Raw genomic sequence first — 24,942 nt, 5'->3', positions numbered from 1 at the left:
CAAGTGGAGGTTGCGGTTTTTAAAGGTCCCAGAAATGTCCAGGGCCGGGTATCAAACTTCAGTACGTTAATGGTACCAACTGAACAACATCGAGATCAAAAAACTCTTTAACTGTGTAAAAATTACCAAAAGCTGAAATCAAAAACTTTGTGGGATTCCTCTTAACGTGTTCTTTGATTGAATGCTACCAGAGTTCATTCAAATTTTTGCCAATTTTAGTTTGTATTTCAACTACACTAAGCTATTGTATGGCCGCTGGTGTTTAGACATTTGAGAATTTTTGTTAAATGAAACAAATGTTTGGTAGAAAAACAAGTTTACATTTCTCAAAGTAATCGTCCTGGAACCTGGTTTCAACATGAAGCACCAGTATCAAAGATTTTAGTCGATACCCAGCCCTGAACCTTCAGCCTAAATTATGGGGAAAGAGCAGGGGGCTTAAATACTTCACTTACTGTAACATCCACCAGGAAGATCCGTTTCTAAAGATACTGAGTATCTGCAGGGATGATTTCAAACCTCATCAAAAGTGACAATCAATCATAAATCTGCTGTTTTAGTCTGTATCTTCTTTAAAACAAAGGTTTGGTATGGCTGCTTGTGTTCAGACTTTAACATTTTAAATGTTTTGTAGAAAACCAGGTTTCTATGTCTCAAAATGAGGTGCTGAGCAGAGCATGCTGGGAGTCCGTCCTGGTCTTTGCTCTGAAGCTGCTGATCCTCTTAATGCTGTAAAAGGCTCAGCAGCCTGAGCTGTAATGGAGCAGATTTACAGACAGTTTCAGCATCACAGAGATTTATATTTACAGGACAGACTCGGCAGGAAAATATAAACTAAAGGTTTGAAAAATGACCTGATTTAAAACAAAAACATGTTCAAACTGTAGAATAACCTTTAAGAAACCACAGAGTCTGTAGATTCACTTTCTGGCTTTCTGCAGTTATAAAATAATCATCAGGATCTATCACCTTCTCTGGCACCAGGCCAGACCAGAGAGCCACCCAGGCCAAACCAGGCTAACACAGGCCAGACCAGGCCACCAGGGCAGCCCAGGGGAGGTCTGATTAACATCTAACCAAAGAGAGGTTTGGTCAGTGGTTCTGATTACCTCAAAAAACAGATGAAACCTGAACCTCTTCAGCATCTAATGAGTCCAGACCTGATTCAAACCTGAATTTTTACTTCAGCATTTTCCCACTAAAGAATCTGCTCTGACTTTTTAAAGGAACAGTTCAACATATAGTGACATCTTCTAAGATGTTGAGGTTCAAAGGTGAAGATAAACATTTAGGTAAATCCTCCTCTTGTCTTAACAAATCCACCTCTCAGCACCTCTAAAGCTCATTAATTAACACGTTCTTGGAAAACCAAAGAGTTTCCGGAGTCTCCTGGGTTTTCCTGGTAGATCAGGTCACACTGTGAGAAATTAGACTTATTAGGGTCCAGGAATCAGACCTTCAAACTGCCCTTTGTTTGGTTTTAACTTGAGGGATTTTAGGCTTTTCTCTCAGTCACAGTAAGGACATCTGGATGCATATCAATGTGAATACTGTTGTTTTATTTTGTCCTTTCACAGTATAGTTGTGTTAGTGTTGTGTGACTGGTCTCTTATTTTTTGAAGCTGAAGGAATGTACTGAATGATTTGAATGTTTTAAACCTTTTTACTTTTATACAATGATGAGTGAGAAAAAAAATCAGGACGATGGAGGAGAATGTTTGTAGAATAAGAATCAATCATGAACTCTGATGGTTAGAGTTGAAGAGAAGAGGCCATTTTGTCCTTAAAGCTGCTGACTGATAGTCGTACAGGTTAGCATTGACGCTGACAGTTCTTATCGTGCAATAGGGATTTTTACAGTGAAGACGTGTCCTGTAAAACACTAACCAATCATGTCTTGTGTTGCCTTATCAATAAAGTTTTTAAACAAACTGTGTCTTTGATTTAAACTCTGCAGGTCAGTGATCTTGTTTATGGATAGGATTCACCTCATTTCTAGAGGTTTATTGGTTCAATCACTGTTTCCGTTTTTTCTGAATCCAGTTTTTTGTGGAGAGATTTAAGGAGGGTTTCAGGGATTTTAGTCCGTCACAATAAACACCATGACATACATGAATGTGACGAATTCCACTTTCTTTTTATTTGAAAATATAGAAAAACAAACTTCATCATCATCTGTCCTTCAGTTCTGATTGGTCCATGTGGTCTTTTATTAAAAACATGTCCTTCAGTTCGTTTCATCGACCAGTTGGTTCGAGTCACAGAGTTCAACGAGTCCAGACACTTCCTGTAGCTGGATTGGACTCTGGTTTCTTGAGTGAAAAAATAAATGTTTCTGACCTTTCCTTGGTTGAGAGATGAGTTACCACCGACTCCTGATGTGTGAGGTGGAAACACCAGAGGCTCCAGGTTAAAACATCTTCAGATAAATTTAAATATTTCAGCTGATTTCATCCTCACTCATCCTCACTGCTGTATAACACACAGCCAAACCTCAAAGAAAAAACTAATGTTTTAAGAAATCCTCCATTTTCCATCAGTCCACACAACATAAAACATGAGCAATGATCTGCACAGAGTCGAGGTTAACTACGAGTGAATTCTGCATCAACACAATCAGCCTGTAAAATTTAATCTTTAAATTTGCTGCAGTCCACAGCTCAGACTTCCTGTTACAGATTTGTCGTCTGTGAATCTAAACCCAGATAAACGTGACATGATCAGAGGGAACTGAAGACGTTTTCAGACAATAACTCTGAGAAGTTGTGTGTTGATGTGTTTGTTGTATTGATCAGAACCACAGAGTGTTTCCTGGAGATCAATCAGTCGACTCGTTTCCTGCTCCCAAACTTTTCTACAGCTGCTGGAAACATCTGCATGTGAAGTTACGTGATCTGTGTTTGGTCAAAGTTCCAGAAGACGAAGAAAAATATGCAAAAATAATTCAGAATAACGTTGTTTTTGGAACAATGTCGGTCACCTCCCCCTGTCTGAGTGCCTTGCTCAGTGTGCAGGGCGGGTGTAGGTGTGTTGGGGAATCTAACCTGCGACCTCTCATGTTTGTTTGGGCTTCTCCTCGTCCCACCGCAGCAGACTGACGTACAGACGCAGGAAGGAGTAACAGACGCCGGCGGAGCAGTACACCGAGGTCGCCAGCAGGGGGAGGAAGGGCAGCCGCTGTTGCCACGGTGACATGGGGAAGATAACCTCGCATGCAATCCCCACGGTGACCAGGCCGAGCAGGTAGACAACCTCCAGGGGCCGGAGCAGAGGCCCCTGACTGCTGAGGACAGAGAAAGTAATCTGATTACAGGTACAGTTACTTTAAAACATCCAGATGTTTCAGTAGAGCTGAAACGACCAAAGAGCCAAAAGATTTCCCAGAATCCAAAGCGACGTCTTGAGATCTCTTCTTGTTTCTTGTCACCGACATTAAATTATTTTTTTTATTTTTCACACTTGAATTTTTAGTTTTTTTTCTTTCCACTAAAAAAAAACAGTTTCCTGCTGACTCTGCAAAGCACTCTGGGAACTGGAGTCTTTATTATCACCACAGCTTTAATGTAAATCTCAGGACGTCAACATGTGAAAGTACGATTTAAACTTTAACTCTGATCTGAGCAGGCCACTGCAGGTGGAAATCTTCAGAACTTCACAGATACAGTTTCATTCAGTGATTTACTGAAGCAGCTGATCTGCTCAGCAGATCCTTGTTCTTTATTATGTAAGCCACATGTTGAAGGTTCATTAATGTTGTTAAAACAAAAACAGAAAGACGTGTTTTTATGTTGTTTTATTAAACAAACATCAGATGGTGAAATGAGGACGTGGAGGTTTTTGTTCAGTGAGTTTACCTGTGCAGTTTCCTCAGGGCGGTGAAGGAGTAGACGGTGAACATCAGCATTAGAGTGACTTTGATTGGCAGCTCTGAAAAACACAAACAGTGATTTGGTTCCAACGTCAAGAGGAAACCTGATGCTGAAGGAGCAGCTGAGTGAACCACAGCTGTTCAACACCATCAGGTCACAGATCCTGTTAAAGCCTGGAACATCAGCGGACCCTCAGTCTGGTTTTTACCTGCGGGGGTGAAGAGCAGCGGGAACAGGGAGTAATGACCTGTGGTGGTCAGAACCAGGAAAATCCCAGCATCCTCTCTGCTCTCAACCGCCAGAATACTACGGCAACAAAACACAGACAAAATCAAACATGACGTCGAACGCTCCGACAGCTTCAGACTTGTTCAAGATCATCCTGAGGTCTGATCGACAGAGCAGCTGTTTAAAGGCCGAAGCTCCGGCGTCTGACCTGAGGGGCAGGATGGCGATGAGGACGGCCTTCTCGTGGACGTGCCAGCCGAACATGAAGGAGCCCAGAGCGCAGAGCAGCAGGCAGCGCAGGAAACCCCGAGCGCCACGAGGACGCCGCCAGATGGACACCACGGCCGGCTTCAGAGACGCAGAGAGAAGAGAAAGACCTTTACGAACCATCACCAGATCTGAGCTCAGACCTCAGTCTGTCTGGTTCGGACTCACCAGGATGGAGAGCAGGGTGCAGACGAGTGTGACGGAGGGAGAGACGGAGGGGAGGACCGAGTGCTGAAACTCCTGGACCAGACCGCCCGTCATGGTGGCTCGAGGAAGCTCCGCCTCCTCCAGCAGCTTCAGACGAACACCTGAGCAGGTGGATGGGACAGTAAACATGTTTATCCACCTTTAACTCGTAAACTCAGACGTGTTTCTATCATGTTTCCAACCCGTTCACATGACTGAGGTCTGCGAGGAGGCAGAGTCTCACCGAGCAGCACCAGGCCTTTGTCCAGGACGTTGTAGAGGGCCCAGATGTTGGGGGCCCAGTAGGCGTGACAGAGGCCCCGCTTAAAGGGGAAGAGCCGGGACAGGACCTGAGGGAGCTGACCCTGAAATGCACAACATCATCAGGTCTTTGTGACTGTGACTTTCAGTGATGGAAGAAGTAATCAGATACTTTACTGAAGTAAAAGTACCACACAGTAACACAGACACACTAACAGATGGAGGCAGTGGTATTCCAGCAGCTCCTGGTTAAATCCCTGTTTTTATTAATGGAGTCTGGTAGAGATATATGGAGATGGTTCTGGTTAAACTAAAGGGTCTTCCTCTTTAATAAAAAGCTCTCGTGTCCATAACGTTGTCCTGCAGCTCCTGTAACTGAACCAGTGTTGACGCCGTGAGACTCACCATGACGATGAACGGACCAAAGGACAGAGCGCAGACGGAGACCACGATGCTGCCCAGAGCCAGCAGACGGAGCGGACTGAAACTCCTCCACCTCACAGACCCGTCTGCACAAACAACACACAGTCACTGCTGGTGAAGTCCCAGGCTGTTAGCTGGAGCTGTGTGTCTGTGTCGTACCTTTGTTGTCCTGAGTGAAGCAGTAACTCCTCAGCAGGTAGATGCCGTAGGCCGGAGCCACGTACAGGTAGATGTGCTTCAGGTTGAGCAGGATGGAGAACAGCAGCGCCCCCTGCAGGTGACAAGCCTGTGTCCAAAACAAAACTTTAATTTACAGAGCGTCAACATATAAAATCATTAACAGTGTTTGTGTCGACAGGTTCGAACCTGCAGGTGTTTTGCCACCGACAGCAGCAGGAACCCAAACAGGAAGCCGTTATACTGGAAGTGGATGTCTGAGAGAAAGTGTTAAAGAGGTTTTATCACAGCTGAAAACTGTGGGTCGCCCCCTGGTGGCCGTCTGCAGCACAGCTCACAAAGACAGTTTCTGTAGATGTGGGCTCTAATCACTCTGATGTTTGTTCAAGTCTTCAGTCTACTGATGTGTTTGGTTTTAATTAGCTTATGTGATGACATCAGCTTGTAAAGACATAACCGATGGGAATACGATTTTCAGGTCCATCGTGTTGTTTGAACAGATCTGAGTCCAAAAAACTATTCCTTGGGCAAGATACTGAACCCCACGTCGCCCCCGATGTTTGTAACATCGGTGTGTGAATGTGTTAGAGTGCTTTGTGTGTAGTGCAAGTGCTGTATGAATGTGTGTGTGAATGGATGAATGTGACGACTAGAAAAGCGCCATATAAGCACAGTCCATTTATCATTTACCATCTGATCTGATTCTCCTAAAGGACAGGACTCACTGACACTGAACTCTAAACTCATCCGGGTTTTCTCTGATGACGAGTTCAGTCATTAACGTCGTATCGCAGCTAAAAGATACGATCGACGATGAGGAGGCCGAAGTTCCAGAGCAGGAGAACTGCCAGGATGAAGGACGGCCGGTTCAGAATGTCCCGGGAACCTTTCTGCTCCTGAACGCACCTGCAGCACCTGGACGAGGACAGAGCCAATCAGCATCAAGCAGCTGGAACCTGAGAACCTGTCAAGACTTTTAGATTCACTGTTTAGGTCTTGGTGTTCAGCTGTGATCAGACTCACTCTCTGGCAGCGAAGATGAAGACCAGGTCAGTGAAGACGACCGACAGCCTCTGGAACAGCACCGTGGACGGGCTGGCGTAGTTCAGATTCTCCACCACCAGCATGTTCCTGTCGAAGTGCTGAGCCACGTGGGACAGGCCGAACTCGAACCAGGCGAACAGCGGAGGGTAGTCCAGAGTCCACTCGGACGTGTTCTGCAGGACGAAAACACGTTTTACCCCCAGAGCATCAGAAACACCTGAGAGATCACTGAACCTCCGTCACACTGACCTCATAGTACCACCTGGACACCGGCAGACTGTGTGTGATGGCCAACCAGTTCCTGTGCACCTCAAAGTCTGTGGAATGACTGGCAGACAAACACAACAGCAGCAGTTCACTCTGCAGGCAAAAATCAAACCAAACTCCATACAGAAAACTGTCAATTTAACATAGACTCACTTATAATCACATATAGACAAAATATTCAGCTGTGTTTTAGGACATGTAGGAGAAGTAAAGGAAACATGCTTAAACTAGCTGAACTTTCAATTAGGTTTGGTTTGAAGAGATAGAACATTGTATTTTTCTTTTTTAAAAAAATCAAGGCTTAGATTTCGCAGACTGCAGAGAAGGTTTCTGGATTATTTGAAAGCCAAAATCACCAGATGTTAAAACTGATTCAGTGGATATATTCAGTTATGTTTATGACGTGTATGTTGGGAAATAAACGAACAACATCCTTAAATTGACAGATTTTTCTATGAGGTTTGGCACGGGTATATAAACATTCTTAATTATTATATTTCTTTGGACTTAAGACTTCACACAAGGTGTAAGGAGGCTCAGCAGAGTAAAAACAACATAATAATTTCAATACTTGAGCCACAAGTGTTTCAGGTTGTCGGGAATAATTAATAATCTGTGTGAAACTTCACAACTCAACTGTAAAACGAACTTCTACTGAAAAACGGCGCCATCTTGCGGCTGCACTGACCTGGAGTTAATAACACGTCAAGTTAACATTACAATCACTTTATATGAAGTAAAACACATCTAACGGCTACACGTGTGATCTGTTTTGTACCAGCTCTCCTGAAACCTTCACATAAACATCTCCGTTAACGTCAATATTCAATCACCGACGACCTTTTTGAGCCGTTAGCCGGATGCTAACAGGCTAAACTACCGCCTGGAGAGTAACAGTTTGTCTGTGAAGCTGCTTCTCTGAATGAAAACACTTCACTTCATTTCCACTCACTAGGAGCTGATGAAGAGACATTTGAGCAGAGAGACTCCCAGCGCTAACGCCGGGAACCAGGTCCAGCTCTCCGCCACAGGAACCGCCATGACACTTCCGTTGTTGATTTTGTAAACACAACTTTATTGACAGCTCTGAGCCGAACAGTGACGGCTGAACTTTTTTTTTTTTTAATCCTCTGCTGTTTGATTCTGTTTCTTTTTAATTCATTTAACAGTTCTGTTGACTTTTTTGTTTGTTTTTGTTTTTTAGATATATTTTATTAAAGTTTCGATCCCTGCAGGAAGGGACTCGTTCAGTTACCTTTAATGTCACCTCATTAAGTTAGGAATTCTGAGGTTCCTCTGTAAAATAAAATAATCCTCAGGTGATTTGTGAGCTCTTTACAGTTGAGGACTGTAGATCCTTTAATTCAAAACTTTCAGAAACCTCTCAGTGTTTCATAGAGAATAAACACAACCCTGACTTTCTCAGCGATCGTATCGAGAATCAGAATTCCGAGGCTTCCTGAAGGCAGCATGAGGAGGACCTGATCCTCCACTGTTCGTCAGACTGTATCCGGTCCACCAGCCTGTGTGTCACCGTGTCTCAGGGTCAGCTGGAGTTTCTGTGAAGTTTTTACCTCAGTTTTGCTGAAACTCGTAAACACAGCAGCAGCTTCCGGGATGAACGCGCTGCGGCGGTGTCACGTGCTGCGGTCGGTCGGGACCTGGAGAGGTGAGTCCGGGTCCGTGTTCAGGTCTGAGCTCAGACTGTGGGTCAGAGACAGAACAAACATTTCAGGGTCCATCATGCAGTTATAAGACAGTTCAACAGTCACGTGACCACCTGCTTCCTGTTTACCTACAGACACCAGACCTCAGTCTGAACACCTGAGTTTTTAAATAATGAAGTTTTTGAATATATACGTGTGTGCGAGACAGATTTCCATGTGACTGCACCTGCGTTGACCTTTGACCTGAGAAAAGTTGAGTTGACGCCTCTGGAGCAGAGAAAACTCACCTTTGACTCCCACGCCATGGTGACGGAGCTGGAGAACAGCGGTGAGGACCCCCCACACACACCCACACACCACACCACACACACACCCACACCCACACCCACACACACACCCACACACACACACACACCCACACACACACAGACACACACACACACACACACACACACACACACACCAAAAAAAAAACAACAAAAAACAGTAAACATCTCTATATATCTCTACCAGACTCCATTGACAAACACAGGGATTTAACCAGGAGCTGCTGGAATCCCACTGCCTCCATCTGTTAGTGTGTCTGTGTTACTGTGAGACTTTCAGTGGTGGAAGAAGTAATCAGATACTTTACTGAAGTAAAAGTACCACACAGTAACACAGACACACTAACAGATGGAGGCAGTGGTATTCCTGCAGCTCCTGTGTTCTGCTCAGTTAAAATCCCTGTTTTTGTCAATGGAGTCTGGCACTAAGTTTTTCACACCACGTTTGTTTGTGTTTGTTTCTGCAGGTTTTGAGAAGCGTCAGGCGGAGCTGATCGTCTCCGCTCTGGTCACTCTGACCACGGCGAACATGGACATCGTGTATAAAGACATGGTGACCAAATCCCACCAGGAGATCGCGGTGCAGCAGATCATGGCTCACCTGGACTCCATCAGGAAGGACATGGTGATTCTGGAGAAGAGCGACTTCGCCAACCTGCGATCTGAAAATACCGTAAAACTTTATTAGTCTGTTTCTCACGGTCAGTCACATGATCACACACCGAGCGCCCCGTCACCACGCTCTGTTTCTGTCTCTGCAGAAAATGAAGAGAGAGCTGGAGCAGCTGACCAACAGACTGAAGGTGAGTCAGGTCTCAGTCCTGGTCTCTGGGTCCGGATCAGGTCCGGATCAGGTCTGGACCCACGTGGATCATGAACCTGTTCTGTGTTTTCAGGAGGAGAGTCAGAAAGTCCGAGCAGAAACTAAACTGGACATCAACCTGGAGAGCAGCAGGATCTCTGACATGGTCTGTACGACAGCAAGTGAACGCAGCACAAACACATCAGTCAGTGAACGCAGCACAAACACCTCAGTCAGTGAACGCAGCACAGCTACATCAGTCAGTGAACGCAGCACAAACACATCAGTCAGTCAACGCAGCACAAACTCATCAGTCAGTGAACGCAGCACAAACACATCAGTCAGTGAACGCAGCACAGCTACATCAGTCAGTGAACGCAGCACAAACTCATCAGTCAGTGAACGCAGCACAAACTCATCAGTCAGTGAACGCAGCACAAACTCATCAGTCAGTGAACGCAGCACAGCTACATCAGTCAGTCAACGCAGCACAAACTCATCAGTCAGTGAACGCAGCACAGCTACATCAGTCAGTGAACGCAGCACAACTACATCAGTCAGTGAACGCAGCACAGCTACATCAGTCAGTGAACGCAGCACAGCTACATCAGTCAGTGAACGCAGCACAAACTCATCAGTCAGTGAACGCAGCACAGCTACATCAGTCAGTGAACGCAGCACAGCTACATCAGTCAGTGAACGCAGCACAAACTCATCAGTCAGTGAACGCAGCACAGCTACATCAGTCAGTGAACGCAGCACAAACTCATCAGTCAGTGAACGCAGCACAGCTACATCAGTCAGTGAACGCAGCACAGCTACATCAGTCAGTGAACGCAGCACAGCTCAGCTCTGATGTTTCTTGTTGTCAGTTCACTGAGCAGGAGAAGAAACTGATGGAGGCGACAACAGAGTTTTACCACAAGGTAAATATACTACTACTGTACTGCTGTACTACTACTACTGTACTACTGCTGTACTACTATATGATGATGTCATGTGATCAGAAAGCCGACCTGGAGAACGACAACATGGAGATCAATAAGAAGATCGACCTGCAGGTAGCGTCTCTGAAAACCGTCCTGGAGTCTCTGAAGCTGGAGACGGTTCGTTACCTGGCAGGTAAACACACAGGTGTTGAACATGTCGTCAGTGGAGGTGGAGGATTCTGGGTAACGCAGTTCTCTGTCATCAGCCACCATCTTCTCCTGCCTCGCCATCGCCCTGGGAGTCTACCGCCTGTGGAGGTGAAGGATCCACCTGATTCGGATCACAGACCAGGACCAGGACCAAGACCAGGACCAGGACCAGGACCAGGATCACAATCAGGACCTAGACCTGGACGGTTAAAGCAGCATAAACCAGATCCACATCCTGTATTTCAGCCATTTGTACTTTACTTGAATATATAACTAATATTTTTTACAAGTATCAGCAGTGAAAGTACACAAGTATCCTCAGCTCCATGTATCAGCTGTGTACTTTTACTGAACACAGGACTTTTACTGGTGATGAAGTACTTTTACATGAGTGTAGTGGTACTTTTACCCACAGTAAAGTATCCGAGTACTTAGTTAACAGAATCATGAGTAACGAGTAAAAAGATATTTTTACTTTTTATATTTTAACCAGTTGATGTTTTACATCGTTGTCAATAAAGTTTTATTGTTTTTGAGTTAAAATGGCGTCTGTTTGTCTCAGTGAATAAAACTGATGAACATGATAAATTATATTAAAACCTTCACTAACAGAATATCTTCCAGTGTCTTAATTCTTATTTTAATTTGACGTTTGATTGATTCATATTAATTTGTAAATTATTTGTGAAACGTTTGTAATATTAATTTTTATTGTCCAGTCAGCAGCGGTGGAAAAACCAGAAGTTACACATCCTGAGAAATGTATTATCAGGTAAATGTAGCTGAGTATTAAAACTAGACGCAGTCAGAGAGAAACCATCCTGTAAAGTTAATGTAAATCCACAGTAGACGACAGTTAATGATCACGGTCATTGATTATCTGATCGTTTGTTTTGTGAAATTCAGGAAACAGAAGCGTCGTCAGTTTAAAGTGAAAACTTCAGTTAAAACTTTAAATTATTAAAATAATGAACTAAAAACAACTCGAGGCTGGAAACATGAAAAACTTCAGATTAATTTCCTGTTAATGAACTAACGGAAATACTCTGAGTACAAAGTAAAAGTACTCAGTTACGTTAGACGCGGCCGCAGTTAGAAATAAAAACCAGTAGAAACAGTCGTTTTGATTTAAACCCACTGAACCTTTATTTGAAACCTAAATGACAATAAAACTGAGATTTAAAGAGCAAATCACTTTTCACACAAACAAACAACTTTCAGACTCTTTTATTGAAGATCAGAGAAAAAACAAAACAGACGACGACTCGGATCCTCGAGTCCCCGAGTCCCCGGGGGAGCAGGCGGAGTCTTCGGTCGTCCAATCAGAACGATGCTTACCTTTAAACGCAGCCAGAAACAACTCAACACCTGCAACTACCCGTCAACAAAGCGATCAATAAACGGATCAATGCAGCGATCAGGTATGTACAGACTGTAACAGGCAGCAAACAGCAGCTGATGGATTCAATCACTGTTACACCAGAGATACAAAAAATACTTTAATTTATAAATTAAATCATTTACAGCTTCGAGCCGAAGGAAACACAACATTGATTCTTATAAACAGTTTGAGTTCGCGTCAGACCTGAAATGGTCGCCGAGGATCCAAATACTAAAATGTATTGAGGTGAACGTTGCCGAGGCCTCGACCTCCGCCGCTAAAACTCCTCCTCCTCTGAAAGGGAGGAGGTGACGGAGGCTGAGAGCAGCAGCAGCAGCAGCCGTGGTTACGCTTTACTCTCCTGTGATTGCACTTCCTCTGTTAAAACCTCCTGCTCCTCCTCCTTCTTCACGTCAGGAAGCTCGACCGCCTCCGACGCCACTTCCTGTTTGACCGAGGCGGCGGCGGCAGCGGCGGCGGCGATGGCGCAGGAAGTGCTCGCCTCCTCCCCCTCCTCCTCCTGCTCGGTCTTTACGAAGGCGCTCAGCGGGTGGTCGAGGAGCAGCTTGTTAGGCGACGGCGTGATGTCGAGATACGACGACGTCTGAGGAGACAAACGGCAGCAGGTCAAACTCCTGAAGCTTTGATTATTGATCATCTCTGATGTTAATGATCGATTGTTCAGTTACTCACGTTTTTATAATCTTCAAAACAGGAAGGATGGAAGTTCTGAGAGGAAACAAACACACACATCAGTCAGAACCAGGTCTGAGTCCAGGAACTACAAACATGGCGGCCATGCAGGAAACAGGAAACGAAGATCACGACACGTGACCACGATTCTTTGCAGAAATATCCTCCGACTGCTTCGCTCGCTCGTAGAAAGTAAAAATAAACGTTTTACTTTCTGGTGTTTCCCGTTTGATGTGAAATGTAAATTATCTCCTTCCTCCTCAGCCGCCATTTTATCAACTCTGAAAATCTGTCAGCGCTCCCTCTCCTGCTACGAAGCCAAGATGGCGACCGCAGAGGGCGAGCGAAGTCACAACACACAAGCAAAGTAGCTCTGAACCATTGTTGGGAAAAGTTACAGCTCATTGGCCTGTGAGTTCTTAAGTTAGCTCACTGTGACCTTTGACCTTTAACCACCAAATCTAATCAGACGTACAGGATGTTCAGTTTACTGTCACAGATGTTTCAGGACAAAACAGCTGCTGAGTATTCGTCTGCTGATCAACTAATCCAATCAGCTGATTGGTTCAGAACGTCAGAAACAAAGAGCAGATGAACAAAGACGCTGAGATCAGACATTTTCAGACTTTTAACCTCAGAGTTCTAGTGTTTGTTGTTTGTTGTTGTTGTTACCTTGTCGTCGACCCTGATGGCGTTCTTCAGGAACCAGTCCTCCTCCTCCTCCACCCAGTACGTCTCAAACGGCTCCTGACAGATTTCACACGACTGCAGGAAAAAAAAAACAGCGACTTGTTTAATTTCTCACATTTGTTTTTAAAAACCTTCCTGTCCCTGCAGGCCACCGTACTCTGACCACATCAGCCCGGTTCCTGACTGTCTGCTGGTCTGGGTCTCACCTCGCCCACTTGGTCCTTGGTGGCTCTGACGCTCTGGAACTCCTTCTCCTTGGCCGCCGCCTGGTTCTTCTGCACCTCCTCCTCGTTCTCCTTCTCAAAGAACTGGCTCTTTGCTCGCTCCTCCAGGTCGGCGATCTCCTCGAACTCGATCCAGTCCTGATCAGAACACACACACGGGAGGGGGGGGTCAGGCTCTGCAGTGTGTTGATATGTGATGATAGTGTGTGTGTGTGTGTGTGTGTGTGTGTGTGTGTGTGTGTGCGCTCACCGTCAGGCTGTAGTACCAGCGGCGGTGTGTGACCTTCTTGCTGGCGACCTTGCCGGCGTGGTTCTGTCTGAAGTGCCAGTCCAGGTGGTCGGCGTACATGTCGGTCTGAGCGGCCGTGAACCTCATGCTGCACAGGCAGCACTGGTTCCCTGAGTACAGCTTCGTCACCACGCTCTCATACCGCCTGCCGCAGAGAGGAGGGTGGGGTTAATCAGTTGATTGATTGATTGGATATCAGTCTCAGCTCTGTCCCGTCTACTCACTGTTTCATGTCGTCGATGCTGAAGCTGGTGAGGTCGGGGACGTCTCCCTCCTCCACCTCCTGCTCCTCCTCTTCCTCCTCCTCTGTCCGGCGGAGCTGCTGGAGCCACTGAAGACGCAGCTTCTGGAAAAAACAAAACAAACAAAAACAAACATGGTAAACAAATCTGTAACCATGGCGACAGCTGCAGACACCTCCATGACAGACGTATCGTGGGACTGACCGGTGCTGGCGGCGGGCGCGGCGTCAGGCTGCGACGGTTTGATGATGCCGTTGGAGATGAGTTTGGAGAGGAGGTCGTTGACGTCGACCTGACCGAAGTGGTTCTCTGGGGGGACGACCTGAGGACCTGCAGAGGGACAAAGACCAGAACCACATCAGAAACACTAAGATCTGGATTTAAAGCAGGATGTTTCAGGAAGTAAAGGTTCATTAATGTGACTGCTGGTGTCTCTCACCCTGAGGAGTGAAAGGCACTGGGTTCTGAGGCAGGAACGGCTGGTTCATGTTCATCAGGTTCACCTGAAACCACATTCACCAACAGGGTCAAACAAACAATAAAAACACAGAGCTGGTTCAGGTGTGTTGGACGGACAGGTGTGTGACTCACCGGCTGCTGCATGCCGACGGCGGGGGCAGCAGGGTTGTAGAAGGGGGCGGGGCCCGGCTGGCTGAAAGGTGGCGCCGGCTGCATGTTGAAGTTTCCTGCCTGCGGGAACGCCATCGGCCCCGCGGGGAACTGAGGGTTCATGGAGTCTGGGAACCGCTGGGGGTCATGCCGAAGTTCTGCTGGGGGCCATGGGGTTATCGTACATGGGCGGGGCCATCGGCCTCAAGGGGGCCTGCATGTTGTGCTGGGGAGGGAACCTGGGGGGCCCGGCTGCCCTGCTGGGCCGTCGAAGTGCGGGGCCCACCCTGGTGGGGCATGTCGTACCTGGGACCGGGCTGGCCGGGCCCTCGAAGCGACCGGGGCCCTCAAACCTCATGGGGCCCATCTGGTTGGGGGGGCCCTCAAAGCGCATGGGGCGCTGCTGCTGTAAGCCATCGGTCCAGGACCAGGACCCATGCTGTTATCGAAGCGCCGCGGTGGTTCGAAGCGCTGCATCGGTCCCTCAAAGTGTCCCGGTCCAGGCCCTGGTCCCCAAACCTCACCGCTGGCTGCTGGCCCATGGGTCCATCAAACCTCCCGGGGCCCTGAGGGTGGGGGGGTCCGTCAAACCTCCCCATACCATCCCCGCCCCTCATCGGACCGTGAGCCATATGGGGGCCGTCGGGGCCGTCGAACCTCTCTGGCATGTTGTGATGAGGCGGTCCGCCGTCGAACCTGCCGGGGCCCTGGTGGTGAGGCCCGTCGAACCGCGCCGGGTCGTCGTACCAGCCCGGAGGGTGCGGTCTGGGGGGGGCCATGTGCTCAGGCCCGTCGTATCTGGAGGGCAGGTGTCCTCCGTCATGAGGAGGCGTGTGACCCGGAGAGTTGCTGTGCTGTCGGACGGAGGACAGTGGTCCGCCGCGGGACGGCTTGAGGATGGATTTGGGGGGAGGGGGTGGGTGAGGGTGATGCGGGGCGACATCGAGGTTGAGGGGCCCGTCGTCCGAGTGCTCGCTGTTGGGGCTCTCGAAGCGCGGGATCGGGCTCATCTCCGCCGAGTCTTTCTGGTGCAGCGGCGACAGGCGCTCGCGCTCGAACCTTGGGGCTGGAGGGTCCAGACCGGCCGGACTCGGACAGTTCCTGTGGACCACGGTGCCGGCGGGCAGGGGCCCCTCCAGCCTCCGAGGGTCGGGGTGTCTGGAGTCGTACCTCCGCGGAGCGTCGTACCCGCTCTTCTGCTCCTCGCGCTCGTCGTAACGCTGGCGCTCGGTCAGTGGCGAGTTCCACTCCCTCTCACCTGGAAACAGAAACAGACTCATCAGGACGTTCTGTGACGTCACCTGAGCCTCTGTGATTTCAGGTGTTGAGGTTTCCTGGTTCCTTTTTAAAAAGGTTATTAAAGTTCAAGCTACAGAGCAGACTAAAGGAAAACTAAAGAGGATTCCTGTTTTAACTCTTCTCTCTCTAATGATCGACTACGACTTTCAGGACCTGACCTGAGGCTGACTGTGGATGGATCTGACTCTACTGTTGTGGCTCCTGTGTAAATGTGTAAACTGCGATCTCTTTAGAAGAGTCTCTAACCCTGCAGAAGTATCACTGATCGAGACCCTGACACCCCGCAGCTCCAAAACCTGACCTCTGACCTCTCTGCGGATAAAGACGACAGATAATATTCACACATCAGTTTTCCACAGGTCAGAACACGATGGTGGGACCACGTCAGGAGGTGGAGGACTTACTGGACTCTCTGGGGTCTGCTCTCTTCCTGAAGCGAAGGCCCGGCAGAGCTTTCAGAGTGGGGAACACTTTGCCGTGGTTGTACTCCTCGATCATGGGGCCGGGTGGAGGTCGTGGCTCGTCACGCTCTTTACTCCGTCTTTCACCTGGAGGAGTGGTTAACAAACAGATGTCAGAGACAGAGGCTTTGTAAAACCACCCTGATGCTTTCCTCAGATCACCCTCAGCTCACCTGGTCTGTCCCGCGGCGCCCGGTTGTATTTGTGCGGTGGTGGGCGTCCAGCGCCCGCCTTCTCGCCCTGCCCCACGTCCTCGCCGTCCTCCAGCGGCTCCTCTGCCTCCCACTCCTCTCCGGCGACTCGGTGGGTGACTTGCGTCTTCCTCAGCTTGGACTTGTGCTCGTAGTACGACAGCTCTGCTGGGTCCATGCCGTCGTGGGAGCGGGGCTGAGATGACGAGGATGGCGGCGCGGTGAGCGGCAGAGGCTGCTTCTTGGCGGGAAAATCGCCGGAGTCATCCCAGCTCTCCGAGCGCTGCAGCTTCTCCTCCTGATACTGGAAGAAATGTTTGATCTGGTGGGCCATGTTCAGGAAGTCCTCCTGGGAGATCTCGCCGCTCTCCAGACGTTTACTGGCCTGAAACACAAAGATGACAACAACTTTCAGAAACTGACCGAGGAGAAAAGTGTCCACCGTGAGAGCGCAACGCAACATTAATGTACCCGTCTGAGCAGATCCTTCTTGGAGGCCGAGTTGAGGACTTCAGGAATCTGCAGGTTGGCGTCTACGCTGAGACGGTGCTTCGGGGTTCGGGGGGTGGTGGGGCGAGTCGGGGTACTGTAGGGTTTGTGTCTCTGAGGTCCGGGCTTCACGTGAGAGTCATCAGACATCTTCACACTGAGGAGGAAACACAAGTTTGGTTTTACTTTATGGTGAGACATGAGGTTTTTGACTGAGCAGTGACTCTGTTCAGCACAGGGCAGAAAACCTAGGTCATAAATCTGACTGTTTATCTACTACGTTTCCACTGCTCCTTCCCAGTCTGACGTTTAAACTCACAGGACAGATCATATGGATTATTAATCCACAGCTGATTCACTTTCTGTCAATAAGACAACTGATTAATCGACCGATACTTCCAGTATTGTTGTTTTCTTTTATAATTTCTCTATAAAAACAGCACTTCTTTAGAAAAATACGTCAGGTTTTTGTTGATTAATCTTGAAGGATAATTTGTTTGCTCTTTCAAAATGTCAGAAAACTGTTAAAAAAAAAGAGAAATCTTCAGACATTTTTCTAATAAATGAATGAGAGAAGTTTTTTTTTCATTGAACAGAAGTTCTCAGGTGTTTAGTGTCTGAACAGACGCACTTGAACTAATGATTTAAAAAGGTGTAAAATTGTTTACATTCTTTCATCTCATTAAAGTTGAAGTAAAAACATCCTGAGGTTTGTTTGGATCAGCGTTCAGACGAATGTTAAACTCACTGTTTGTTCTCCTCCCAGCCACTTCTCCAGCGGTGAGGAGCCTCCTTCGCCTCCTTGCCTCCTCCTCCGTCGTGGCTCCTTGGGGAGTGAGAGTCTCTGGAGTCTGAGTGCCTGGTCCTCTGACGGCCTCTTCGACCTCCTGCTCTCTGATTGGTTCTTCTTGGCCGTGAGTCTGTCCTCTCGGCCGGGCTTGCCGTGTGGCGGCTCGTCGGCGCGGACTCTTCTAGGTTTCCCCGCCTTGTGAGAGGGTGAAGGGGATGGCGAGCTGCTCCGGGCTCGGCCCTTCGGCGACCTCCTGTCCTTCCTCTTTGGGGAGGAGGTTGGGGAGCGCGACCTGGAGCGGGAGCGGTGCGTTTCCGGGCATGCGTCCGGGCGTTGCCTCCGGTCTTGAACTCGAGCCTGTCGGCAGAGCCCTCGCGGTCATGTTTGGTCACCGAGCCGTTCACCAGCTTCCCCCTGTTGAACCTTTGAGGCTCGGCTCCTTGCGACGCCTCCTCTCTCTCCTTCTTATCGCTGCACCTCTTCTTCTCCTTCAGCTCGTCGTCTTTGGCCTCACCGCTCTTGTCCTGTGTGCGTTTCCTCAGCCTCGGGTCTTTCTTGGTGCCGTCGGCCGACTTCTGCACCTCGGCCTCCGCCTGTTTGTTCTTGCTCTGGACACTTTTGGCCATCGGAGACGGAGACTTGGACTTGGGCTTCTCCTCCTGCGCCTCCTTCCTCTGGACCCTGGTCTTCTCCAGCCGGGTGGATTTCTCTGACGGTCGTTTCTCAGGAGTCAGAGCGGGACTTCCTGTTGCAGGGGGGCTGTCTTTTTTCCCAGCAGGCTGTTCTTTGGGATGGGGGGGCGCGGCAGGGCCGGGGCGGTTCAGACGGGGGTCTCTGGTCGCCAAGGGTTTGGTGTCGGACTGAGTCTGAGGGGGGATCCAAGGTCGGACCACGGGAGTGGACTGGGTGATGGGCTTCGCGGCTGCACTCGGTGCTGCCGGGGCGGAGACACCAGCCGGTGTTGGTAACACAAATCCACCAGCCTGCAGAGACAAGAGAGACAAACAGATGAGTTTGAAAACTAAAACACAGTCATGTGGATGCAGCCTAAAAATATTAAAGTCTCCCTTTGTTCAAAAATGAAAAAAATAGACTGACATGAAAATTAATCACATGAAAAAAACACACCCTCAGTGTGAAGAGATTTTAACAGCTCACAGAAACTGAGGAGTCTTTTCAGTGAAGCAGGAGACAACAAAGTTTTTATATATTTGTAGATTTTAACACAAAAGAGGAGGAGATGTAATTATTAAAACTCTAACTGAAGAAAAGCAGAGTAGTTTGAGTCTTAAAAAACAAAGAGGGAACAGTTAGAGGTGTTCTTGTTTGTCTCTTTCAACAGGATAAAGAAGCTGAAGCTGCTGGAACCAGGAACTTGGGGAGAAGCTTCCTGTTTCCTAACAGCTGCTCACTGGTGAACTTTAAAACCCAACGACTGTGGACATGTAGAGTTTTTACAACATGGCTGACTCGGACAAGAGGCCAAGTTTCACTGTAGTAATGATGCAGGAAACCACAGGAGGTTACACCACAGTGTGTTTTACTCTGGCCATTAACAGATCTCATCATGAAGCAAATTTAAGTCACAGGAGAATAAACCTACAGACCTGCTACTGTACAAAAACACATTTAAACTGTAGTAAAATTAACAAGGCTTCAGGAGTCAAGACATTTTACGGTTTCAAAATTAAAAGCTGATTCAAAAAGATGTTTTCAGAGTCATCAAGGATCAGATAGTGTGTTAGGATGAGGAGACAGGAGCAGGAGGAGATTTTAGTTCATGGTTAATGATCAGGTTCAGGTCTACAACAGCCCCCCCAGTTCTTCCTACCAGCTGAGCTTTGGTCTGCTCCAGCTCCAGCTCGATCTTCTTCTGCTGCAGCTCCAGAAGCTGCTTCTGTTTGGCCAGGAGCTGCTGCCGGATCAGCTGCTCCTGGGTCAGGCTCGACTGTGTGATGACGGGGGGCGCCGCCGCTGCCGCTGCCGGGGGTGCTGGGGCAGGTGCAGGAGCCGGGGTTGGGGCCGGAGCAGGAGCAGGAGGTGCTGCCGGCTGAGAGGAGGCCGGCTGAGGAGATGGACGCCTCATCAGACTGAAGACAGAGGAGGATGTTAGAACAAAGTCTAAGACAACCAGTTCTAGTTTTGTTTCTTCACGTTCACAGGAGAGGAGCTGCAGATCAACAACCTTAAAGCTTCTAAAATGAGATGTTTCTGTGTCCTGAAAATGTTTCACTGAAGCATGAAGAGCTCCAACAAACCATTATTTTCATCTAAAACTGGAACAATTACTCAAGTAATTAATCATTCAGTTATTTCTTAAGCAAAATGAAGACACCTGTTTTAGCTGCGTTTCTGTGTATCCTAAATATCTCTGGGTTTTTAACTGTGGATCAGACAAAATAAAACAAATTACAGCAAGTATTAATCTCTGACTTTTCTCAGCTAAACAACCTGCAGATTAACAGACAGATGCAGCCGCTTTTGGACAGGTTCTTTAGTCTTATAAAATTGATGTGGCATTAACTGTCGCAGACGATGACAAATAACTCAGCAGAAACCAGAGATTGAGACTTTTTTTCTTTAAAAGCAGCTGTGTATTTATTTCTGGAATAGATTAATTTCTCGGATTAACACGAGAATTAATTGTTTCGGCTTCTTCTCCTGACACACGATGGAAACTTCCTCCTGTTTTAACGATCAATTATAAATGTAGATTATTCAGTATTTCGCAGCATTTTCATTGGACTGATTTTTATTCGTCTAAAATTCCTGACAGGTTTCTAGAAAATCCAGATCTTCAAACAAGTTGATCTGGACTAAAAACAGGTGGCTGTGGTTCAGAAACATTCACAGCTGCTGGTTTTATTCCTCCCTGACGTGGTGGGTCTGATGTGGTGTCTGCAGCACATACACACCTGTTTTAGGAACTTGGGGTTGACGTGGATGCTGGCGTTGACGGTGGGCGGCAACGGCTTGATGGGCCAGGCCGGGTCCACAGAGTTGACCCGGACGTCCAGAGCGTACAGTTTCTTCAGCGGGAACACATCGTCCCACGTCGACCGCAGCTTGAACAGACTCTTTCTAGTGTTTTCGTCCACCTACAAACAGAGGACATGACTTGGTCCACGGCTACGAAAACCAAACGCTAAAAAACACAGCATCACAGCAAAGATACAAACTCAGCTTCTATGTGTGTTAGCTCAAGTTAAAGGGTGAGATTATACTTTATTTATTAACAGGACTATGTTAAAGCTTCAGGCGACTACACAGAAAAAAAGCAAGCGACACAACAAACAGGAGGGAAGTGGGCAGCTAAGATTGATTAACTTAAACAAGGCTTAAACAGCAGCAAAGAGAACTGTACCTTTTCAAAGACACATATAAATGAAGTGATTAGGTTTTTAGCAAACACTGCAAGGTACTCTCCTCCAACATTCTTCACTATGGAATCCACTAAGTACAAAACTGGAAGCTTCTCGGCAGCTGGGGCCTGGAGCAATAAGAGAACTCAACAAGTTTAGAAAACAAACAGGGGTTAAAAACCAACATTTTCAGCACAAAACTGAGCAAATGTACAACTTTGACAGGAGTTAAACAGGGGACGACAGCCCTCCCCTCACCACCCGCTCAGAGAAAAATCAAAAAAAAAAGTGAAAAAGTAAGAGTCGATACATCCGATTGGGAAAATGGAAAAATCAGTCCACAGTTCGTTAAGAGTTTCTTCAGTATGGAGTCAAAATAAAACCCTCCTCCTTCATTAGTCCAAAAAAACACAAGAAAACATCCAGAAAAATCAGTCGTCTTCAAATGTAATCAGTCAGATCCTTCTCCAGAGTCAAGTCCACGATGAACAGAGGGTTTTTAAAAATAAAGCAGCTGAGTCAAGTCCTCTGGAACCGTTTTACCTCCAAAGAGGGTTTTTCCCACAAACCACTCTTTGTACTTTACCCTGACGTCACATCGGCGAGTTTAACTCCACACCCGGTGAGTTTGATTCACTCACTGAGTTTGACCCCTTTTCTTCTTTTAAAAAAAAACAAAAACAAAAACACACGGATACCCCCGCCCTGTGGTTTAAAGTTAAGCTGCAGACTTAATTTAAACTCTACACACTTTAAAGTAGAGTCTGTGGCTGAACTATGCAGCGTCAGGAGTAAAACACTGTTTGTTACAACCAGTCCGAACGAGCCGAGTCAGACCCGGCCGTGTCAGGAAGTGTAAACCAGAGTCATACCAATAAATTACACTGGGAAATAAAAAATGACAAAAAGCACATTTCACATTTTTTATTATAACATTATAACCATTCAATGACAGTTCAGTAATTCAAGATTCACTAGTGAATTAAAGCAGAGAAACTTCTTTTTTTTTTCTTTTTAAATCTGACCCGATCAGCCTCTTTGTGTTTGGCAAACACTGACTGGAAATCATCTGTGTGTAGGAGGGTGGAGGGGCTTTAAAGAGGCCCAGGCTCCTGTGGTGCAAACAGCATCTACCCGACAATGTTTATTAACAAGAGGTTAGACTGAAAACCATTTTAAAAACACACAGGAGGATGTGGTCTGAAACAGAGACGAGTGGCCAGGGTGACTGTAATGGCTGGGAGCGGTCAAAATCCACCGTAACTGCTGCTCTGAGACACATTCACTGCCTCTGTTAAAACAGGTTACTGTTCATAATAAATGATAATTCAAATTAACTCAGGGTCTTCATGGGTGTTAAATTAGCTTCTACAGGATGAATTGTGCTTCAGAAACAAACGGTGATTGTGTTTTAGCTGTCGTTGCTCCTGAGCTCTGCAGGTCTCTTTCAAATGACTGAAAACAGCTAAAAACCATTAAAATCTGTATTTTTTAAAAAAAGGCTTTCCCTTGAACTCATTATTATTAGCTGGTGCACTCCTTTTTTACCTTTATACTTCCTGTAAGTCGCTTTCCTCCATAACTGTCTTTACTGAAACTTAAGTTATTTAACTGAGGCTGTAAATCAACAAAAATTAACTAACTTTTAAGCGACTTTCTAACTTAAAATCACTTTTAACTACTCACTTCCTGTAAAACGACACGTTTTCGCCACATATTTGAACTTCGCTGTGACTGCTTAACATTAACTTTACATATAACACAAATAACATCGATGATAAATGAAAGTGTAATAACTTTACGGTGGATTTTGACTGAGTTAAAGCTCATTTTAAAATCAACACGGCGGGTTTCGACAGGACTGTGACTCATGTCTTATTTAGAGGCAAACTACGTATATTACTGTATAAACGAGCTTTCCACTTTAATACATGTATAAAAATGGCGTTAAAGTAAAGCAGAGCCTCTGGAGAGAGTAGCTAACCAGAACAGCGGACTGTAACGTATCTCGGTGACATGTCGCTAACGCTAACCGCCATATTAGCACATCGTCGACTGGGCCTACTACATACATACATCGACATAAAGCATCTGAAATTGAAAATATTCTATATTCATAAAAACCTTGCTTATTTGTGCTTCAATAATTGCGACGATATCCTTGGCGAAGTTGAGGTTTTCCTCGGCCAGGATGGTCAGCATGTTGATGTGCGGCTTGCTGTTGAATGTCAGGTCTTCCAGCGAGGACTGGTACTCTCGGCAGGCGTCTTCCCTCGCCGCGTTGTCGTCCATCTTTGAGCTCGGCGACCCGGGGAAACCTACACCAGCCTTATCAATACCATAACCACTGATCAACAGGCAGTCCATGAACTCATTTGCTAACTGTTCTGCCCTGACTCCGTGTAAAAATAACGCCGGTTTCGTGTTCTTTTTTTCCGTTTTTCGGCCGCCGCCTGTCGTTGTTGTCTGCGCGTTTTCGATGGCGAGAAGATGGCGACTGTAACTGAAGGCCCAAAACGTCACACGAAACTTTTTATATCTCGCGTGACGTCAGCGCGACCCCATTGGCTCGTTTCAGGCCGTTTGGGCGGGGGTTTTGATTTTGATTGGCTCGACAGAATAACAGCCACACAAGTGAGCCAATCAGATTGAAGCTGGGTGAGCTTATTATTACATAACGGAAGCCACGACAAAAAGATGATTATCCAACACAACAACACGAGGCTAAGGCGTGTTATGGTATATTAGCAGATCAACCTCTAAAGTACGCCATATAAATCTTAATGTGACGATGAAATATATGACAATACATTCAAAAATCACACATTAACATGTGATGTCTTTGTTAACGTGATTGCAGCTCAGAAAAATGTAGTTTAAGCCCATTATGTGCAAAACCTGAGGCCTCCATTGTCCTGGAAAGTCCCATCTGAACTAAAGTAATCTCAGAGCAAAGGTTGTTCCCATGTGACTGAATTTCAAGCTCAGTGTTCAGGTGAGAAAAACACTGGCTTGTCAGACGAGTAAAGTTCTGTATGTGATCTGACTGCAGGTTTAGACTGATATAACTGGTCTCTGATGTTCACAATGAGAGTTTAAATAACCCAGTTAAAGTTTAACACACTGTCCTCATCACTATGCAAATGTATTTTAAAGTGATCTGTTTGGTTGGAGAGGGAGACGATTGTTTCCACAGCTCGTGAGAGATGAGTCATTGATAAAGCCTGAGAGACTAATCATTGATTGGCAGCTGTGAGCTAAGAGCCAAAGCTGCCATGTAAGGATCCAGACTAACTGGTTGGATATTATTAGACGCTGTAATCAAACACCAGTCCCAACACGTTACACTGAAACAGCCCGAGAGCTCGGAGAAATAAAACTCCAGAGCCAAACATACAAAAACAGAAGAGTCTTTATTTTCTGGTCTGATCTGTCAGGACAAACACTGCAGAGGAGACGAGACGCTTTAACTCAGCTCTAACTGCTGCTGTTTGATATGAGACACCTGGACCAGAGTCCTCCTCAGCCCACTTCCTCCAAATACACAGAGAGTTAGTCCCAGTCTG

At 46.8% G+C, this 24,942-nt stretch overlaps 3 protein-coding genes across 4 annotated transcripts; 1 reads left to right on the top strand and 2 right to left on the bottom strand.

Moving 5' to 3' along the window:
* Positions 1-2,116: 2,116 nt before the first annotated feature.
* On the bottom strand, positions 2,117-7,814 carry alg8 (ALG8 alpha-1,3-glucosyltransferase). 2 transcript variants are annotated; one of them, XM_018688452.2, is made up of 13 exons: positions 7,675-7,814; positions 6,705-6,783; positions 6,435-6,628; positions 6,217-6,326; positions 5,601-5,668; positions 5,394-5,520; positions 5,217-5,320; positions 4,795-4,915; positions 4,533-4,672; positions 4,306-4,445; positions 4,078-4,175; positions 3,855-3,927; positions 2,117-3,283 (listed from the first exon to the last, which is right to left on the bottom strand). In XM_018688452.2, the coding sequence occupies exons 1-13, from the start codon at positions 7,761-7,763 to the stop codon at positions 3,055-3,057; spliced, it is 1,572 nt and encodes a 523-aa protein (XP_018543968.1). In that variant the 5' UTR covers positions 7,764-7,814; the 3' UTR covers positions 2,117-3,054. The 2 variants fall into 2 exon arrangements, with proteins under 2 accessions (XP_018543968.1, XP_018543970.1); XM_018688454.2 differs by having other exon boundaries at positions 2,117-3,280.
* Positions 7,815-8,203: 389 nt separating this feature from the next.
* ccdc90b (coiled-coil domain containing 90B) lies at positions 8,204-11,270 on the top strand. Its single transcript, XM_018688460.2, has 8 exons — positions 8,204-8,391; positions 8,598-8,717; positions 9,183-9,388; positions 9,477-9,518; positions 9,612-9,683; positions 10,390-10,443; positions 10,525-10,639; positions 10,713-11,270. The coding sequence occupies exons 1-8, from the start codon at positions 8,340-8,342 to the stop codon at positions 10,766-10,768; spliced, it is 717 nt and encodes a 238-aa protein (XP_018543976.1). The 5' UTR covers positions 8,204-8,339; the 3' UTR covers positions 10,769-11,270.
* Positions 11,271-11,867: 597 nt separating this feature from the next.
* Positions 11,868-24,653, bottom strand: pcf11 (PCF11 cleavage and polyadenylation factor subunit). The gene is given in 23 exon segments (XM_051067704.1): positions 11,868-12,641; positions 12,731-12,766; positions 13,403-13,495; positions 13,627-13,782; positions 13,895-14,078; positions 14,158-14,244; positions 14,246-14,276; positions 14,380-14,505; positions 14,615-14,678; positions 14,767-14,941; positions 14,943-15,201; positions 15,204-15,293; positions 15,296-16,042; positions 16,488-16,631; positions 16,718-17,120; positions 17,207-17,381; positions 17,973-18,088; positions 18,090-18,322; positions 18,325-18,997; positions 19,846-20,064; positions 20,930-21,112; positions 21,379-21,504; positions 23,501-24,653. Coding segments are annotated over 23 exon segments (4,821 nt in total). The 5' UTR covers positions 23,744-24,653; the 3' UTR covers positions 11,868-12,383.
* Positions 24,654-24,942: the final 289 nt, after the last annotated feature.

Source organism: Lates calcarifer, unplaced genomic scaffold (assembly GCF_001640805.2).
Source record: "Lates calcarifer isolate ASB-BC8 unplaced genomic scaffold, TLL_Latcal_v3 _unitig_1931_quiver_614, whole genome shotgun sequence".
NCBI lineage: Eukaryota > Metazoa > Chordata > Actinopteri > Centropomidae > Lates > Lates calcarifer.
The sequence above is the reverse complement of the archived record's forward strand: the minus strand, read 5'-3'. Positions and strand labels throughout refer to the sequence as shown.

What these genes read in the sequence shown, in the direction of transcription:
- alg8 (XM_018688452.2), bottom strand. Translation starts at nt 7,763, where the DNA reads ATGGCGGTTCCTGTGGCGGAGAGCTGGACCTGGTTCCCGGCGTTAGCG. An exon ending in TTCATCTTCGCTGCCAGAGA is followed by an intron (nt 6,327 to 6,434) that starts GTGAGTCTGATC and finishes GTCCTCGTCCAG; the next exon opens with GTGCTGCAGGTGCGTTCAGG. An exon ending in GCTGCTCTTCACCCCCGCAG is followed by an intron (nt 3,928 to 4,077) that starts GTAAAAACCAGA and finishes TGTGTTTTTCAG; the next exon opens with AGCTGCCAATCAAAGTCACT.
- ccdc90b (XM_018688460.2), top strand. Translation starts at nt 8,340, where the DNA reads ATGAACGCGCTGCGGCGGTGTCACGTGCTGCGGTCGGTCGGGACCTGG. An exon ending in GACGGAGCTGGAGAACAGCG is followed by an intron (nt 8,718 to 9,182) that starts GTGAGGACCCCC and finishes TTGTTTCTGCAG; the next exon opens with GTTTTGAGAAGCGTCAGGCG. An exon ending in GACGGTTCGTTACCTGGCAG is followed by an intron (nt 10,640 to 10,712) that starts GTAAACACACAG and finishes CTCTGTCATCAG; the next exon opens with CCACCATCTTCTCCTGCCTC.